Source organism: Sebastes umbrosus, chromosome 7 (genome assembly GCF_015220745.1).
Source record: "Sebastes umbrosus isolate fSebUmb1 chromosome 7, fSebUmb1.pri, whole genome shotgun sequence".
Classification (NCBI taxonomy): domain Eukaryota; kingdom Metazoa; phylum Chordata; class Actinopteri; order Perciformes; family Sebastidae; genus Sebastes; species Sebastes umbrosus.
The window spans coordinates 7286075-7304632 of NC_051275.1; the positions used below are offsets into that span (position 1 = coordinate 7286075).

At 41.6% G+C, this 18558-nt stretch overlaps 1 protein-coding gene across 1 annotated transcript; it reads right to left on the reverse strand.

Moving 5' to 3' along the window:
• Positions 1-4578: 4578 nt before the first annotated feature.
• ywhae1 (tyrosine 3-monooxygenase/tryptophan 5-monooxygenase activation protein, epsilon polypeptide 1) lies at positions 4579-17332 on the reverse strand. The gene is made up of 6 exons (XM_037774352.1): positions 17053-17332; positions 14023-14222; positions 13242-13348; positions 12002-12208; positions 10525-10661; positions 4579-5856 (listed from the first exon to the last, which is right to left on the reverse strand). The coding sequence occupies exons 1-6, from the start codon at positions 17114-17116 to the stop codon at positions 5798-5800; spliced, it is 774 nt and encodes a 257-aa protein (XP_037630280.1). The 5' UTR covers positions 17117-17332; the 3' UTR covers positions 4579-5797.
• Positions 17333-18558: the final 1226 nt, after the last annotated feature.

Below are 18558 nucleotides of genomic sequence, written 5' to 3' on the forward strand. Positions count from 1 at the left end.
GGGCAAAAGCAAGAAAGTGTCAGTAGGCAGTATATTTTTGGCATCATTGGGCAAAAAAAATCCATAATAACCTTTCAGCATATTGTATTTCAAGTGTTCTGAGGGCAAACTAGACTTCTGCTCCTCCTCATGGCTCTGTTTTCAGGCTATCTAGCCCGTGACGGGAGACTTTGGCCAATCACAGGTCATTTCAGAGAGAGAGAGCGTTCCTATTGGCTGTGCTCCGGCTGGTGGGCGGTGCTTGGTATTTTTTCATCATATCAACATGGCTGCCGGGTCACAAACTTTCTCATTTTACAGCTAAACAGGACACTACAAGATGTTTCTGAAAACATTTGAGGAGAGAAATAGTCATTACACCCTCTCCAATGAATCGCCACCTTAACGTGGTGGAGGGGTTTGTGTGCCCCAGTGATCCTGGGAGCTGTGTTGTCGGGGCATTAGCTCCTGGTAGGGTCTCCCAAGGCAAAGTGTTCCCAGGCGAAGGACCAGACCAAGAGCGATTCAAAGACCCCTGATGATACGGACTGGACAGACTAGTGTGACCTCCCCCAGGACTAGGGAAACCGGGGTCCCCTCCTGGAGCCAGACCTGAGATTGGAGCTCGCCGGCGAGCGTCTGGTGGCCGGGCCTTGGCCCATGGGGCCCGGCCGGGCACAGCCCGAAACAGCTACATGGAGCTGCCATCCTGTGGGCCCACCACCTACAGGGATAGGCATCGGGGTCGGGTGCAGTGCCAGCGGACACTCTCGCAGACTGGCTCTTGGCACGTGGAACGTCACCTCTCTGGCGGGTGGGAACCGGAGCTGGTGTGGGAGGTGGAGCAGTACCAAGGCTCACCTCCACGCATAGCTCTGGTTCTGGAACCAAACTCCTGGAGAGGGGCTGGACTCTCGCCTTTTCTGGAGTCACCCAGGGTGAGAGAGGCACCGGGCGGGTGTGGGGATACTCACGAGCCCCCGGCTGAGCGCTGCTGTGTTGGAGTTCTCCCCGGAGAATGAGAGGGTCACCTCTCTGTAGCTGCGAGTCCCTGAGAGGAAGTCTCTGACTGTCGTTTGTGCTTATGCACCAAACGGCAGCTCAGAGTACCCGGCCTTCTTGGAGTCTCTGGCTGACGTCCTGGAAAGGGCGCCGACTGGCTCCAGCTCTTCTGATTGGTTGTTTTCCTCCGGTCTGTGAAATCTTGCAGATGCTGTTAGGAGCACCGGAGGACACAGAGGCACATTATTTTTTTCAGATTACCTGTCTCATGCACTACTGTCAGGATATAGTGAAATAACTTTTTTTAATCATATTTGCTCCATTTCTACCCACTGCAGCTTTAATTATTTTTATTTTATTTTAAAGTAAAGTTGTGTTTCATAAAATGTCCACCAACTAACTGACACCAAAGATATCCTGGGTAAATCCTGGTAATTCCAGTATAGTAGTACTGGTTGGTTCCTGGTTCTCTGTTATGTGCACAGCACTTAATGGGAACATTGCCAGCAGCAAATGTTCAATATCATTTGTGCTCCCAATCATCTCATCATTGGCCCCAACGTCCTCTTTCTTGTTGTGTCAGATGTGACCTGCAGAGGGCACTGCAGGAGCTGCTGCACAACCGTCTAGTCAGAGTATGAAGTTCCCTCCCATAGCTAAATAAGAAAAGATATATATACAATATATAATAAACTGTCTCATTGTCTCAGATCATAGGCTCTTCTGTGTGCAGGTATGCTGTCACTATTATTTAACCCCCACCCTTGTTACAGTACACTGAGTTAGTAGAGACAAGATGGATGTTAAATCATAGTAAATGAATTAAAAAGGGGGAAACCCTCTATATACAGACCCCTATATCAAAGTGTCAGAAATCTGCCTTTAGAAAGATGTTAGAAACAGACCCTCTGCTCTCTTCACTGCATTTTCTCTTCCATTATCTTATCCACCAGGATCTCTTCCATCAGCCCTCCTGCCTCAGGCCTACCTCAGGGCTCAACACTAACTCTTTCATTTAGGTGCACCCACATTTTTTCACCACTCCTTTTTGCCGCAATAATACATGTTAAGTGTTTTTGACACATTATGTAAATGATTGAAAACAGGATTAAAGGTACAGATAAAAGTTTTTTGTTTTCTTTGAGTCAGATGAGGCCATTCCTGTCCCCGGGCCTCTCAGTACAGATGTTACGTGCTGTGCTGCCGAGGCTTGGGAGCGTGCCTCAAGTAATCAGGGAAGTTTTCAGTGAAGCGCGTATCGAGCAAGCCCCCAGGAAGAGCGCCGGTCGTTAATACTAATTTTGGTAGTGGCCAAACGGTGGTAATACAACTTCTGTGTCCGTCACGTGACGCCATCGGGCCCAGAGACTTTCCCTTACATTGGAAAAGAGACGCTTGTCACTCAGCCGAATTTTTTTTTTTTAGGTGAATCACCTTCCCAGTACAAACACTCTAATAGTCCTTATTTAAATAATTAGGTCCTGAAAGTTGTAAAATGCAGTAAAAGCTGAATCCAGAGTTATTTCCCTTCCTCCGTTCACGTGAATGAGACCCAGACCGAGAGCTGGAGCGAGGGCCGGGAAGCGGAGTTAGCAAGCCGTGACGAAAATGGCCATGCCAGTTATTCTTTACCAAAATTTAGCGTAACTTTGTAGCGTTCTTTCCGACACGCTAGCATGACATGGTTGGTACCAATGGATTCCTTAGGTTTTTCTAGTTTCATATGCGACCAGTTTACATTAACGTAACAGAATATTTATTCATATTTGATCAGCGCTGCCTAGTTTGACCGTTTGGTCGGTGTTTGCGAGTGATTGACAGCCGGCTCTCATAGACAGCAGATGGACAGCAGACCTCAGATCAGCTCTTACTGCTTGTTTTCCTCCGGTCTGTGAAATCTTGCAGATGACGTTAGGAGCACCGGAGGACACAGAGGCACATCATTATTTTCAGGTTACCTGAAAAAAAAAAAATTGTAATCATTTTTGCTCCGATCTTGCCTACTGCAGCTTTAAGGGGTTATTGTACCTTGTCACAGCCCAAAGAGAGACATTCTGATCACGTCTTGCACGCTGCCCACTTTCTGCCAGGGCGACTCCTCCACTTTCACCTGCGAGTCTAAATTTAGGCCAGCCACTGAGCTCCGGCTGTTATTATGGGTGATGTAACAGTAGCATAGGTTGCATCTGCTACAGAGGTTACAAGCAACTGAAACCTAGTGAGGCAAAAGGTTAAGGCTTCAGAGTCCTCCCACAATGCACACATACGTATGTATGTGTGAGCGCTTGAAAAATAAACCGTGTTAAGAGGTAAAGGTTGGTTTTACGAACACACAGTCAAGATAATGGCATGTATTAGTCACTAATCGGTGATAAATCACGGCGGCAACACAAAATACACCATCTTTGTCTCACAGAGAGACATTTGTGTGAAAGCGTTGACGATTCCTCCGTAAATGTCACCAGACGTCTGCCGCTTCCTTCAGCAGCTACACGGTCACAGCAGAACCACAGCAGGCATTAAGATTGCATTTGTCTCTCAAACACTATAAATAGAACATATAAATTTATGATTACGCTCACAGTTGCCAACTCCAGACTCCAGCAGCAACATCTGCTCTGTGTGGCAGCACTGTGCTGCGGTTCATCTGATTTTGGAAAGCCAGTATAGACGAGTGAATTTTAATTTCTGAAGAAACACCTGTGCTAATGTACAATACAACTGATTATGACAAGGCTGTAGTGCAGGTTTGGATGTGCTGCAGTAGTTATAACACACCAGGACTCACAAGAATATCGTATCTTATCTTATTCATTATCTAGTTTGAACAGTCCCATCATGGATTGTATTTGTTCAACAGCTGTCAATTGATTAAAATAGTTAATCGTGATTAATCGCACATATTTTATCTGTTCAAAATGTACCTTGAAGGGAGATTTGTCAAGTATTTAAAATTTAATATTATCAATATGGGAGAGGACAAATATGCTGCTTTATGCAAATGTATGTATCTAGTTATTATTGGAAATCAATTAAGAACACAAAGCAATCACAAATATTGTCCATAAACCCTCACAGGTACTACATTTAGCATAAAAAATATGCTCAAAATCATAACATGGCAAACTGCAGCCCAACAGACAACAACAGCTGTCAGTGTGTCAGTGTGCTGACTTGACTATGACTTGCCCCAAACTGCATGTGAGTATCATAAAGTGGGCATGTCTGTAAAGGGGAGACTCGTGGGTACCCATAGAACCCATTTTCATTCACATATCTTGAGGTCAGAGGTCAAGAGACTCCTTTGAAAATGGCCATGACAGTTTTTCTTTGCCAAAATTTAGCGTAAGTTTGGAGCGTTATTTAGTCTCATTCGCTAAGCTAGTATGACATGGCTGGTATCAATGGATTCCTTAGGTTTTCTAGTTTCATATGATGCCAGCAGTATCTTCCCTCTAGTTTGATGGCGTTAAAACAAATTTGCGTTAACGCGCGTTTATCGGGTTAAATTTGACAGCACTAATTTGTTTACTTAACACTGATCCTAAGATAAGAAGCCGTCTTCTAAAAGCAAATGAAATCATAAACACGAGTCAGTTTGTAATGTTTAATTTAGATTGTTTAATGTTAATTCCATGCTGTGTTTCAGTAAGAACAATACAGATTCCCTGTCTGTGGCTCCAGTCAGATATCCAGTAGTACAAATCAGCTCCAAGTTACACATAATGAAGCAAAACAAGAAGAGAAATGAAGGAAAACAGCGAAGAAAGAAAACCTCCGAAACCAAGAGGAGCTTTAGTAAAAAGTAGGGGAGAAGCAGCAGAAGAGAATATGTTTTTAACTCATGCAAGCACCAACAATCCTTTCCATTTTAGGGCTCTCTGTCGAGGAGCGGGGCCAAATTGAGACTTGTCTTTTACTTAAGTGTGAAATCTCCCAAGTTGTTTTTTTTTTTTCGTTTTTTTTTTATGTTTTTTAAATTACAACCACCACCTAGCTATAAGTCAACCTTCAGAGATTCAGCATGTGTGCACAGTTACAGTATTTCAGCACAAATACAGTCCAAGGACAACTACAAAAACATGACAACAGAATCACTATGGTGTAAAAGTTAAGCACTTCTTTGCTCCACGTGGATATCGCGAATTTTGCCAACTTCCTCTGAAAACCTAAGTTAACAAAAAGGGCACTTGTAGTTTTTCCAAATTGCCCATATAAAGGTAAAATGATTCGCATGACGTTTCACTAAAAACAGAGATAAAATAGCTCCCATAACTAATAGTCAACATTATCAGTAATAAAAGTTAATTTCTTTAATTACATTAAGAAAAAAAATTCTCAATACATCCAGCAACTGATAAAAATATTGAGGAAAAAGCAAAAAACAGAACAAAAATACAATAATGAAAACAAAGATAACATTTCAGAACCGCTTGTACCAGGACAAAAAACACAAAAACAACCCAGGGACTCTCTTTATCTTTGTCTTTCTAACATTGTATTTCCTGTCTCAATTAAGTGCTATTTACTTGAATGATGTAAGGGCTAATATAAAAATAAAAAAGAAGAGAAAGAGAAAAATAAACTTGTTAACTCCTTGGCCCTGCTGGGTCACGGAGCTGCAGAGGTGGAAGAAAGGAAAGGGAAGGGAAGGGAGAGGAGGAAGAGGAAGGGGACTGGCAGAAAGGGAAGAAGAGTTGGAGGGAGAAAGGGGTGGGGTTGGAGCAGGCTGCAGGTGGAGGGACGAGGAGTGTGAGGAGGTGGGGGGGTGGAGGGAGAGGGTCTCAAGTTGTTGGCTGTTGGTGGCGTCGTCTCACTAGTCATCAGCCTCAACGTCTTGCACTTGTTGCTCTGGTCCGGTGGTTGTCTCGTCACCTGGTCAAGAGAAAAGATATGGTCAGTGTTTTTTGTTTTTTTCAAACTGTCTCCAGGACTGCCAAGAACAAACCGTGGGCCATTATTTTCCATTTTTATAAATAACAAAATACTGGAATTAATATCAAAAAGCAGGTGAAAGAGAAAATCAACAATAATAAAGGGCTTGACCTAATTCAGCCCTTCATTTCTATTTTTTCCCCCCTTTCTGTCTTCATTTTCTATTAGGAGCTGCATTTTCTGAGCCATCTTTGCTGTAAGAGGATCTTGTTTAATGTGACTGGTGAACAGTGGTGGAACGAGTATTCAGAGCCTTTTATTTGAGTAAAAGTAGCAATACAAAAGTACAAAGTATTCCTTAAGGAAAAGTCCTGCATTTCAAAATTATGCTAAAGCAAAAGTGCAAAAGTATTATCAAATGTACTTTAATAGTAGGGCTGTCATGTCAACGCAAATTTGTTTTAACGACCACTAATTTCTTTAATGCAACTTTTAGGTTGTAGCGGGCTCAGTTTTGTTAATTGATTTCCAATAATAAATATATACATACATTTGCATAAAGCAGCATATTTGCCCACTCCCATGTTGATAAGAGAATTAAATACTTGACAAATCTCCAATTAAGGTACATTTTGAAAAGATAAAAAAAAAGTGTGATTTATTTGCGATTAATCACGATTAACTATGGACAATCATGCGATTAATTGTGATTAAATATTTTTAATCGACTGACAGCCCTAATTTTAATACTTAAAATGATCAGAAGTGAAAGTACCCGTTATGCATGTATGATGGTCAGCTGTATCTTGCAACGCCGGCTCAGACACTCTTAAGGTGGGCTGTTCAGGGAGCTGTCCACTTGTGATCAGATCACTGAGGACGCATTAATACCAGGTCTGAACAGGGCCTACGTTCACAGGGTTTCTTGATAGCTAATCTGGGTTTGAAGTAAGTTAACATCGCGTGAAAACACACACTATCACGATCGAGAAACCCTGTTTGAACTGGCTGTGGTGCAGCCTCTTACAGAGTTAATACAGTTAGTTAATACAGAATCCAACAGAATGAGTGTGACAAAGCAACAGGTGAGTGGGATGAATTATTAAACCATGACACAGCAAGGCTTGGGTGAGCAACACTTACAAAGTACAGTTAACATGGGAAATGAACAGTCAGGTTAGTTTCCTTTAGGTCTCTAGAGCAGAGGGAATGAGGAAAAACACAAAAAGAGTAATAAGAGTAGTAAGAGTGACGAGTCACGGAGAAATAAAAAGGTGCCGGTGGACGGCCTGCAACACAGCCAATGCAAACCATGAAGGAATAGAAAGTGAAAAACGAAGCTGAAAGGTTGAGTGGTTTTACATTGAAATCATAATTATGTAAAATAAAACTACAGGTTTTGGGACTTTCCAGTGTAACAAGCTGTAGCTCAATGTTTATTCAGTGAGATATAGTGACTGTTGTCTTTTTGCTGTTTATAAGAAGAACCAAGTGTGGTGAGACTTTTTCTACATAACTTCAGGTAGCTTGGCAGTTGTCGAGTGCAAACATTAAAGCTCAAAATCAGGACCACCAGTATTCAGAGCTGGGAAGCAGCTCGTCCTGTCGGTCTGTAAAGCAAACGTTAGCTCAAGCAGCTTAAGTGCAGAGCTGTCAACAGCAGCGCTAGGGGCCCAGTCCAGTGTACGAGCTTAAACCGGTTGAACCGGCATTTGTCATTATGACACTTTCTGTCCTCTTTGAGCGACATCACAACCTTAACTTGTTTTTCTGTCAAGAAAAATGCTGCGGTCCCCAGGGCTCTGAACGGCCCAGCCCAGACCCGACATCATCGGCGGGAGGTTAACTGTGAACCCACCTGTCTAACCACTTATTTCTTCTCTGCTCTGATGATCGCCAAACAGCTGATCTGCTCTGAGCACATCTCTCTCTCTGTCACTCGACAGCACACTCGTGCACACATTACGCTTCTCTTACTGTATACCAACACAATATGTAAACAAGTGGATGGCACTTAAACACGGCCTTGGCCATTTTCACACAGCAGTAATGTGAGCATCAAAGCTTGGCGTGGCATTTGACACGTTTCCTTCATCTGCTCTCATTCGGAATGGGACTCTTGGACCCCCTACTTCCAATGCCATTCTGATCCAAGATGGTGGAGATGGCCTCATCGGACTCAAAAAACACTGCACCTTTATTCCTGCTTACAATCCTTTACATAATGTGTTGAGAAATTACCAACATGTATGGGAACTGACAACAAAGGTAATGCTAAAAAAATTATTATTGTGGTACCAAAAGGCTGGGTGAATGTAAAAGTTAGGTGCACCAGTGCAACCAATGTAAAAAGTGAGTCTGGAGCCCTGCCTAACAATCAACTGTATTTCTCCATCTGTAGTTTAGTAGTTTATTCTGTGTAGTTTAATCTACGGCAATTTAAAATACAATATTGGTCAGGGAAATTGGTTAGATATTTTCCTCAAATTGTTCAGTCTGGAATCAAATGCTTCAAGGTGGAAAAGCAGGTGATCTTTGTTAGGTAGGATGGTTATGACTTTTAGCTCTAGAAGGCCGACTTCAGCTCAGCCACATGGACACCAGTAAGACAGAACAGAACTTCTGTAACAGACCAACTTCGAACCCGGGCATGCACACTGTGAGCAGCAGGATCCAGGTCCTGAAAGCTTAAGCTGATACCAAGGCTGGCTTTTTAAGTCATGGCTTAACTTTTCACCGTCTCTGACCTTCAATAACCAGATTTCCTTGTTGCAAGTATTGTCAAACATACATCTATATATCAGGCAAAATCACATTGCCTTCACTTGGATCGCTATCGGACAGGAGCAGATCCTCTGTGGCCATTGTAGCTGAATGAATAGAAAACGCTAAATAAAGAGAAAAAAAGCTGCGCAGCATTCAAATGTTGATTTTAGAATTCAAATGTCAATGTTATGAATGAAACTTTGAAGCTTCAGACTATTTGGTACAGCCCTAGAAATTGGAATCATGTAGCCCAAGAAAATCACACCCAATTACAATTACTTAAGGCTGTTATTCAGTTGTACTGGGGTCCAATACACAAAGCTGTGTATAGAACCAGATTAGAAACCAAACCTGCGGGCACAGTGGTAACGAACGCAACATGACAATTTTGATTTCCTATTTGGCTGATTGCTGTAGTTATTACCAGCCGTGACAAATGTGGCTGGTATTGTTTTCACCTTGTGAGTCATCACAGCAAAATGTGGCCATGATGATGGCAAAACCTACTGTAGCGGGGACACCATATTTCTTTCTATCTGTCTGTCTGTAGACAGATTTTGTCACCGTTCAAGATGCAGTCATGAAACTTTAGTTAGTTTAGTTGAGATCAAAATGAAGACCGAGTTCGAAGATCACGATTCTTTATAGATTAGGGACAAAATATTTTTTTCACATTTAAATAAACAGAGTGCTGCTTTCACTTCCATGTGGTGCTACATTCCAACAGTCAAAAACCCCAAATGTTATCCTTTTACTTTGTTATTGTCATCTATAGTGGTTATTTGCATAAAAACAGAATTCAAATGATTAGGAAATAAATAATTGTATTTTTATTTAAATATTGGCATTCTAATTATGTATTATAAGCTGCTTAGAGCTAGTGTTATGAAGTTAAACAGGTCATTATTCTCTCTCTAATAACAATCTTTTCTTGCTGTGAAAACATCTCCTTTAAACAACTGGATTTATTCAAGTTTCTCGCCAAAAAATGCATTTTACAAGATTACATTTGAACGCATCATGACAGTGTTATAATTTACCATTGCCCAATACTCATTTGTACTGAGTAGAGCTTCAACGCACCATAATAATGGAACCTCAGTGATTACTATGAGCAGCATCCTGGGAATGAATTACAATATAAGTTAGTTGTTCCAAATGTTTTAAGGTTGCTCCTCCCCGGCTTATTTTGGACTTACAGTTGTGACAAATTGCAGCTTTGTGTCATCTTCATTCACACTGAAGAACTTCCACACTGACGACATGTGTGTGTGTGTGTGCTACAGACTGTGCTGCTGTGTGTGCCAACATAAAACCATCATGTGGCGGCCGCACGTGTGTGTGTGTGTGTGACCGTCAAAAAAATCTGATATACGAGACTGCTGAAAACCGTCCGTCTTCGATCGGCTGCTGACTGACGGTGCATCTCTAGCTGTTAGTTTAGGAAGCGCTTGATTTATGCAGCAGTTTTCTATGAACGGAGCACACATTTTAAAACGTCAATATCGTAGTCGATCATGTTCATTTAATGGTGGGAAGCCAAAATTGTGATCGCAACTAATATTCGATTAATTGTGCACCCCTAATGTCTTAAAGCTACAATCAGCAATTCAATGTAAAGCTTACTTTGCCATGTAAAAGCATGCTACCAATCAGTGTGTTTTGCACTGGTAATGACTGGACAACATTACATCAATCAAGCTGCTCACAGTATTAACACATGTTATAAATTCAGTGTAAAAAGGTTTTTAGGCAGGTAAGATGAGTGAGTTAGTTCATCAGTGTATCAGCATCTAGTTCTGGAAGAAAAGGTTCTGCAGTGACAAACAGGTAGATTGCAGACACAGCGCAATGCCCTAGATTAGTATTATGAATGGGGGCACCGTGAGATGAGGCTCTTACCGTCTCCCTGCATATCTGAAGTCCATAGTGTCAGGTTGTCACGTAACAACTGCATGATAAGTGTGGAGTCCTTGTAGCTGTCTTCATTCAGTGTGTCCAGTTCTGCGATGGCGTCATCAAACGCAGCCTTTGCCAACCTGAGCAAAACATACTTGTGTTGGAATCACTTCATACTTTAACTGCATCAGAACATGTACTCACACTTAACATTTTACTGGTTGTTTTTCAAGCTGCCATGGTAACCGTCTGTGTCATATGTATATGTGAACACAAAAGCTACACAGGAATGGCTTAAACACAACAATGTTAATGTGGCAAAGTCGAGGTCTAGCTCTCAATCCAATTCAGAATAGGCAGGAGTTGGAACTTGCCGTTCAATCACTATTAGCATGCAACCTGGCGGAGTTAAGGCCCTGACACACCAGGCCGACGGTCGACCGTCGGACAGTTCGGCGCTGTCTGTGAGCGTCTGACGGCCTACTTTTTGCGGTGTGTCCCGCATCTTCGGCTCTAGTCTTCCCGTGTCTAAGGTTAACACATCGGTGAGAGAAATCACTCTTGATTGGCTGTTCAGCTTATAGGAATTAGTGCACGAGAAGAGAAACGGAAGTGAGAAAAGCCAATGAGTAAAGTCAAGAGCGCACACACAAAAGGCTCTTCTCATTTTTCATTTTCATCCCATCTGATCATTCCAACAGATATTATATTATATATTCAACGGATATTTTCACAACAACACGGCCATCTGGAATGAAGCTAAGTGGTGAGTGAGAGCGGTGTGAAAACGGTCGGCAAAACGCTGCTTTGTTTCATGCAAGTATCATAAAAACGGCTTGTATATCTGCAGTCCTTGGTCTTCTGGTTTCCCTTTTTGAATGACGAATACAGGCTACCGCCACCTGCTGGTGTGGAGAGTTATTTCCTCTCATGCAGGCGCAGAACGTACATGCTAACTGGCCGTCAGTTGTAGTCTTTGCGGCGTGTTCAAATGCAACTTTTTGGCTGAAAGAAAGGCGACAGAGGCGACGCAACAGTCGTCCTTCATCACCGCTAGTTCTTTGATGACGGTTTGGTGTGTACTGGCCATTATAGCAATGAAAAATTGCAGTGTACAAAGGTGCCACGCCTAAATACTGAGGTGGGTGAATATTATTAACCATTTTGTGTTACAGACTTGCACTTAATTTAGATCAATCTGTAGAGGTTTGTTTTATTTAGTTAAATAAATGTAAATTTATAGTAGTATGGAGTAGTTACGGATGGCAACCGCGAAAGAGTAGTGAAGGTGGACTAAAAACGAAAGATGGCACTGAGGTTCTTCATCGACTCAGAGCTCCTACACTTTGAATCTTTAAAAAAACAAAAAACGTCTGATCATGTTCTGGAAGGTGCTATGTACATAAAAGATTATACTCCGCTTTACCTTTGTTGATGAAACTAAAGACAAACAGAAAAAAAGTACTGCAGAAACAGTAACCTGCAAGCGCGGTCAGGAGAGTTTAGGATCTCATAGTAGAACACGGAGAAGTTGAGGGCAAGGCCGAGGCGGATGGGATGCGTGGGTTGCAGCTCCGACATGGCTATGTCGGTGGCAGATTTGTAGGCCACCAGGCTGTTCTCTGCTGCCGCTTTTCTTTCGTTGCCAGTGGCAAACTCTGCCAGGTACCTGTGGTAGTCACCCTTCCTGCAATTTGGGAAAAAAACAAATGGCCACAAAATTAGCTTTCACAATTATAGTGTTTTCTTTGGATGGAAGTTCATTACAAGTTCATTGTTGTGCTGTTTATGGTCTTGATGGAGCTAGCTGTGCAACTTATTACACAAGCCTTCACATTAGGGATGTCACCATGCCAGAAATGTAGTAGTCAATACCTCAAGTCCAAGATCCTCGATACTAATTCGATTCCACGGCAAAAACAAAAGTAAAACAATAAATCCCATGTACTTCAACATATACTCCATTATTACCGTTTGCATACTGGTTTTTGTTAGGAAGACAAACAGGTCCTGAGACTTGTGCGATTCATTTGCAATTAACTATGGACAATCATGCAATTAATCATGATTGAATATTCAAATCGATTGACAGCCCTAAGTTGAACACATGATACCGTTATAATTTACCTTCGCCCAATAATCATTTATTATTTATATAATTTTTTTTACTGAATAGAGCTTGAACGCCTTATAATGTAAATGTAATGGCACATCCCATTAACATTAGGTGTTAGCTCCGTGCAGGACTGCGCTGCTTACTGCTAACAGCTAATATTAACTAGCTCTTGTCGTGCCAATTTCAACATGGATTTGTTGATCACAATGTAGTATTATCAGGATAAGAATAGGGTGCGTCCCCTGGATGCATTGGTAATGAGTTTACTGTGTCCCAAACCCATTTTCTATTGTCCCCGGGACGCCGTTAGTCTTGAGCAAAGTATTGGATCTCAGACATACCTACTTCACTTTATATACACTGCAAGATATTCCTAAAGTGTCCCATTTGTGAACCTCCCTGATATGGCCATGGTTTCCACAGATACTTTGTCAAATTTCCAGACCTTTGCTGTCTCGAATTTGCCAGTCAATATTCCATTTTTAACCTTATGAATATGTCAAATAATGCTCAAGCACAAAAACATACTCATCGTTCAGTGCAAGGACGGGAGACGGTTCATCTATTCCTCTACTAATTTACATTCAGACCCCAAAACACTTACATTTTGTGGTAGAAGACCCTAGACTCTCCTATGCCAGCAGAGGGGATTAGGTGCTTGTCCAGTGCAGTCAGAATGTCTTCACAGATTGACTTCAGCTCCGTCTCAACCTGCCACCAAACAAACAAACCAAATAAATATGATATTTCAATCAGAAAAAACATTTTGATTATTTTCCACTGAAGCCCTCCCCCAAGTCCAAATTATACTTTCTGCCTCTGTGTTGGTTCCGGGGTCCATGTAAAGTAAATTTAGTTATTTGCACATGTTTATGAGGACCAAATGTATGACTGCGTATGTGCTGACAAACATTTGTGACACCCACTGTAGCTGCCCGTGTCCTTTTTGGGATTATATCTACCCTTTTATACCCCATGCTATCAACCTGTAACAATTGTGTCCCCCAAGGGAGTTTGAGAACGACAAAAGAAATGAAGGTACAACAACAGGATTACCCATCTCTGAATCCCATTAGATCATTGACTACAGCCCAACCGCCTCTCCCATCTCTCTGACACACTCTGGCCCCTCCCAGATTAATAGCCAGCTCTTATTACCCTTCATAAAGGCAAGAGAGAGTGGGGGCTTTGCCAACTATGACTCAGATGCAGTCTGTCCAGTAGCTGCTCATAGTGTGTATTATTAATATGAGCTAGTGATCTCACATTAGCACAGCAAATCTGAGATTCTTTGAAACATATTTGGGACAATGGGACATGGTGAATCCATGTACGTGCTCCTGACTCACACTGTCTAAATACAAATGTTAAGCTTGTTTGCTTACCGTTTGCCTGTATTCCTGGATCATCTTTGCCTTCTGGTCCCCGCCCTTGTCACCTCCCCTCGATTCGATACTGCTGATTATCCTCCAGGAGGCTCTCCGAGCTCCAATCACATTCTTGTAGGCCACCGATAATAGGTTCCTCTCCTCCACTGTGAGCTCCACGTCCATGCCTGCCACGTCCTTCATAGAGTTCACCATCTCTGTTGAGGAGACACATGTAACACTCCTTTAAGAACTTCTCATCAACCTTACATCTTGAGAGTGACTACACCTAACAACTAGCTGTTGCCATCTTCTCATCATGTTGTCTGACTAATGTGTCTAAAAACGTGAGATTTGATGTCTGATCTCTTCAATCTATAGCATCAATTCCATTATTATGCTGTGACATAACATCTCAAACTAGCAAACAGAGATTCAGATGTATTCGGGTTACTACCAATATTATGCCATTTCCACATACTTTAAAATATTTTAATTTGAAAATATGCATTAAAGAACTGAAGGCAAATAAATGAGATTTACAAATCCATGAGTTTTTGGTTGGGCAAAAACTTGCATTATAGATGAAGCGTTCAAGCTTACAGAATATGCAAGTCAGGTTTAATCATTACAGGACAGAGGGTGTTAAGAGTACATGTTAAGGCGGCTTCTTTACCAGCATCAAACCTCCATCTATTCTCTGGCAACAATCAAAAATACATGCACATGGCCCGTCGCTAAGGAGGGGCATTGACGCCGTCGCCCGCCCATGGCCCACACTTCAACCTCCAAAAAACTAATTTTCAAGTAAAAAGAAACAACTTGACTGATTAACAACGGCTGCATCCACAGCAATGTGTGAAAATTTATTGTGAGAGTTTTTATTAACAAGTGTTGATTGATGCACAATGTACGGTAAGTAAGGCACAGCTGGTCCAGAGGACATTCCACACAAAGTGTCGCCCTCAAACACACAGCCACGGGAAGGAAAGGGTTCTGCAGCAACGCCCCACCCTCAGGTAGCTAAGGTATATTATGTGCATTGTTTTCTTCCCTGTCACATCACGCCCCACCTCTACTGGTATCTGTCATCTCTGATATCTTTTGTTTTAATTATTGCAATCAGTGCATGCTTTCCAGATGGTTTCCTATAATATGCTGTGCAGTGTCCTGTAGGCCTATTGATCTGCTGTGGCAGAAAGGTTTGGACCGGATACAGACAGCCTCCGTGGCATGAACAAAATATAATTCAAATGCAGCTTAACCATCGGCAGCACTTAAAATATGTGCGTTTGTCCTGAGTGACAACTCTGAGCTGTCAGAGTAGTTACACTGGTTCTCTTTTTTGTTTTGTTAAATGTTTTCTTTTGTACATGTTATGTACTTGTAAGTTGTCTTTAGAACAGAGAAATCAAGGGCCCAGCTTCTCTCGAAGTGGATTTGTGGTAAATGCCCTTGAAAATGTGAGATGTCTTTATTATAAAAGACATAAAGCACAAAAAAAGTGTAGTTATACCGATGGCAAAAGCTCCTTACATGTCTAAATATTGCTGTTTTCATACAGTCATATTGTTTGGTGCTGTTAAAGATGTGATTCTAACAATGGTGCAAGGGAATTATGAGTCTTTTGCACAACAGTACAATTTGGTTTAAATATCATGCTGTGGGTTTTTCTCACTTCATTGATATGTAGCTATTGTACTTCTCAGGTTAAAGTGTATTTGCATTGTATGGTATCACTTTAAGATAACGACTAACTTTGTGGGTTAAATGGTTAAAACGTGCAGGCTAGATTAGAATCAGGCTGATATATAAATAGCTAATGTATGACTTCTCCCAGGCAAAGCTATGAAGCACTTTAAAGATTCACCTTTAAAAAAGGTATGTTAACATTTGATAACCTATTTGCAGAATAACAATATGAATTGGACTACAGCAAGGTTACCATTTACCCAGTAAACCATCAATCACTCCGTAAATACACTCTCGGTCCCAATCCTGTGAATGACTCATGGCACATTCACTTAACATTACCGGGCAACATATGACCAGTGTGCAAAGGCAGCCGTCTAAAAACAGCATCTGCAAAGGCCTGTAATGGTATGACAGTCTGACGGGAGTGCAGCACCACAGAGAGAGAGAGAGAGAGAGAGAGGAAGAGGGAGTGATTCTCGCCAATCGATCCGTATTAGCCTGTTTGCAGTGGAACAACCCCACCAAGTGAACAGCTGCCCTCCCACTCCCACTCACTGCTAACACACAGCCAAGGCCCATGGAGGGAGGTTTGGACACGGGTCTTGGGTGTGAGGGTATAACGCATGCGCAGTGTAACTGAAACTGCGGTCGTGCGTTTCGATCGGCTCAATTTCAGACCAGATTCTACTGCGCATGTGTGGTACCGCGGAGCTATGACGTCTTGATGACGCGTGTCCTAACCTCCTTCTATAGGCCTTGCACACAGCTAGCTTCAAGTAGCTAACCTTGCGATGCAGCTAACGCCTAGATAATGCTTAAGGTGGATAGCATCAGTAACAGAAGCACGCACACACACTGTAATGCGTTATTATGCGTATACAAAGACAGTACCATGACAGTTTATGTTGCTTATAGTTAGCTAACTGCACCAGTATCTCCAGTGTGGAGCTAGAACCGTTAGCATGCTGCACTAGCATGGGAGGCGACTCCTGACAGCTCCAGTTGTCCGCCATTTTGTTGTGGCCCCTCCGCTAGCCGTTAGCCACCGTCACTCACATTTCTACCATTTTACCTAAAAACACAGGCACTTTATGACATTTAGTCGTGTTTAAATATCACACTAGCTAGTTTTAACCAACACATTTGCCATGTCAGTGAATAGTTAGCCTAAAAGACGACGACGGCCGCGTTAGCTCCACAGCTAGCCACGGCTAACATTGCGCTACCTAGCAACGTGAGCTCGCTCAGCTCGCAGTAGAAAGCCTCCCTCCTCGCGGTGAACATGTCTGCACTCAGAACCACTCAGAACCACGCAGAACCAGCAGCTCTCCGGGAAGAACAAGAGGGTCTTACCGTCATATCGCTCTGCTTGCTCGGCGAGTTTCGCCTGGTAAACTAGGCCTTCTCGATCTGCCATTGTGTGTCGAGATGCAGCTACAGAGGAGAACTAATCAAACACTGACTGTATCTGTAGTGAACAACACAGTGTTGGGTTGCCAGGTCTGTGTGTCGGTGGTTCCTAGAGATCTACCGGGTCGGTGATGATGATGATGAAGGCTGAGTGTGTTCCGCCCCACCGGTAGCGATGTGAGCAGGGATGGAGTAAAGATGGCGACCAGCCGGAGTACTGCCTACTGCACATACGCACATGAATCACCAGCTCGGTCACCTCCCACTGATACGTGTTTCTGTTGTAAAGACAGAACAGTAATTAGAACCTATGCAAGCTTATTTAGGTATACAACAACATTTAGTGTGTATTTAATGTTGTTTTCTACCCTAAATACAACAACATTTAGTGTGTATTTAATGTTGTTTTCTACTCTAAATACAACAACATTAAGTGTGTATTTAATGTTGTTTTCTACCCTAGATACAACAACATTAAGTGTGTATTTAATGTTGTTTTCTACTCTAAATACAACAACATTTAGTGTGTATTTAATGTTGTTTTCTACTCTAAATACAACAACATTAAGTGTGTATTTAATGTTGTTTTCTACTCTAAATACAACATTAAGTGTGTATTTAATGTTGTTTTCTACCCTAAATACAACAACATTTAGTGTGTATTTAATGTTGTTTTGTACTCTAAATACAACAACATTAAGTGTGTATTTAATGTTGTTTTCTACTCTAAATACAACAACATTAAGTGTGTATTTAATGTTGTTTTCTACTCTAAATACAACATTAAGTGTGTATTTAATGTTGTTTTCTACCCTAAATACAACAACATTAAGTGTGTATTTAATGTTGTTTTCTACTCTAAATACAACAACATTAAGTGTGTATTTAATGTTGTTTTCTACTCTAAATACAACATTAAGTGTGTATTTAATGTTGTTTTCTACCCTAAATACAACATTAAGTGTATTTAATGTTGTTTTCTACCCTAAATACAACAGCATTAAGTGTGTATTTCATGTTGTTTTCTACTTTACAGTCATTATATTTTTCTATCAGTTCATTCTGATATAGACTTTGTCCAGAAACAACTGAACGTGATGTCCCCAAAGTACAATGTGATGCAACTGTGGAGCTCAAAGTAGTGAAAATAATAGTTGAAAAATGTAACAGCAAAGGACATGTTTATGGGAAAGTTTTGAGATGTCACCCTTCACTGCTTTATTAAATCATTCATATGAAATCCTATTTAGCTCCAATAGGGTAGAAAACATTAAATACACACTTTACAGTCATTATATTATTCAGTTATTATTATTAATCGGTTAATTCTGATAGAGACTTTTACCAGAATCAACTGAATAACTAAAGTGATGTCCCCAAAGTACAAGGCAATGTGATGCAACTGTGGAGCTCACAGTAGTGAAAAGAATAGTTGAAAAATTGAACAGC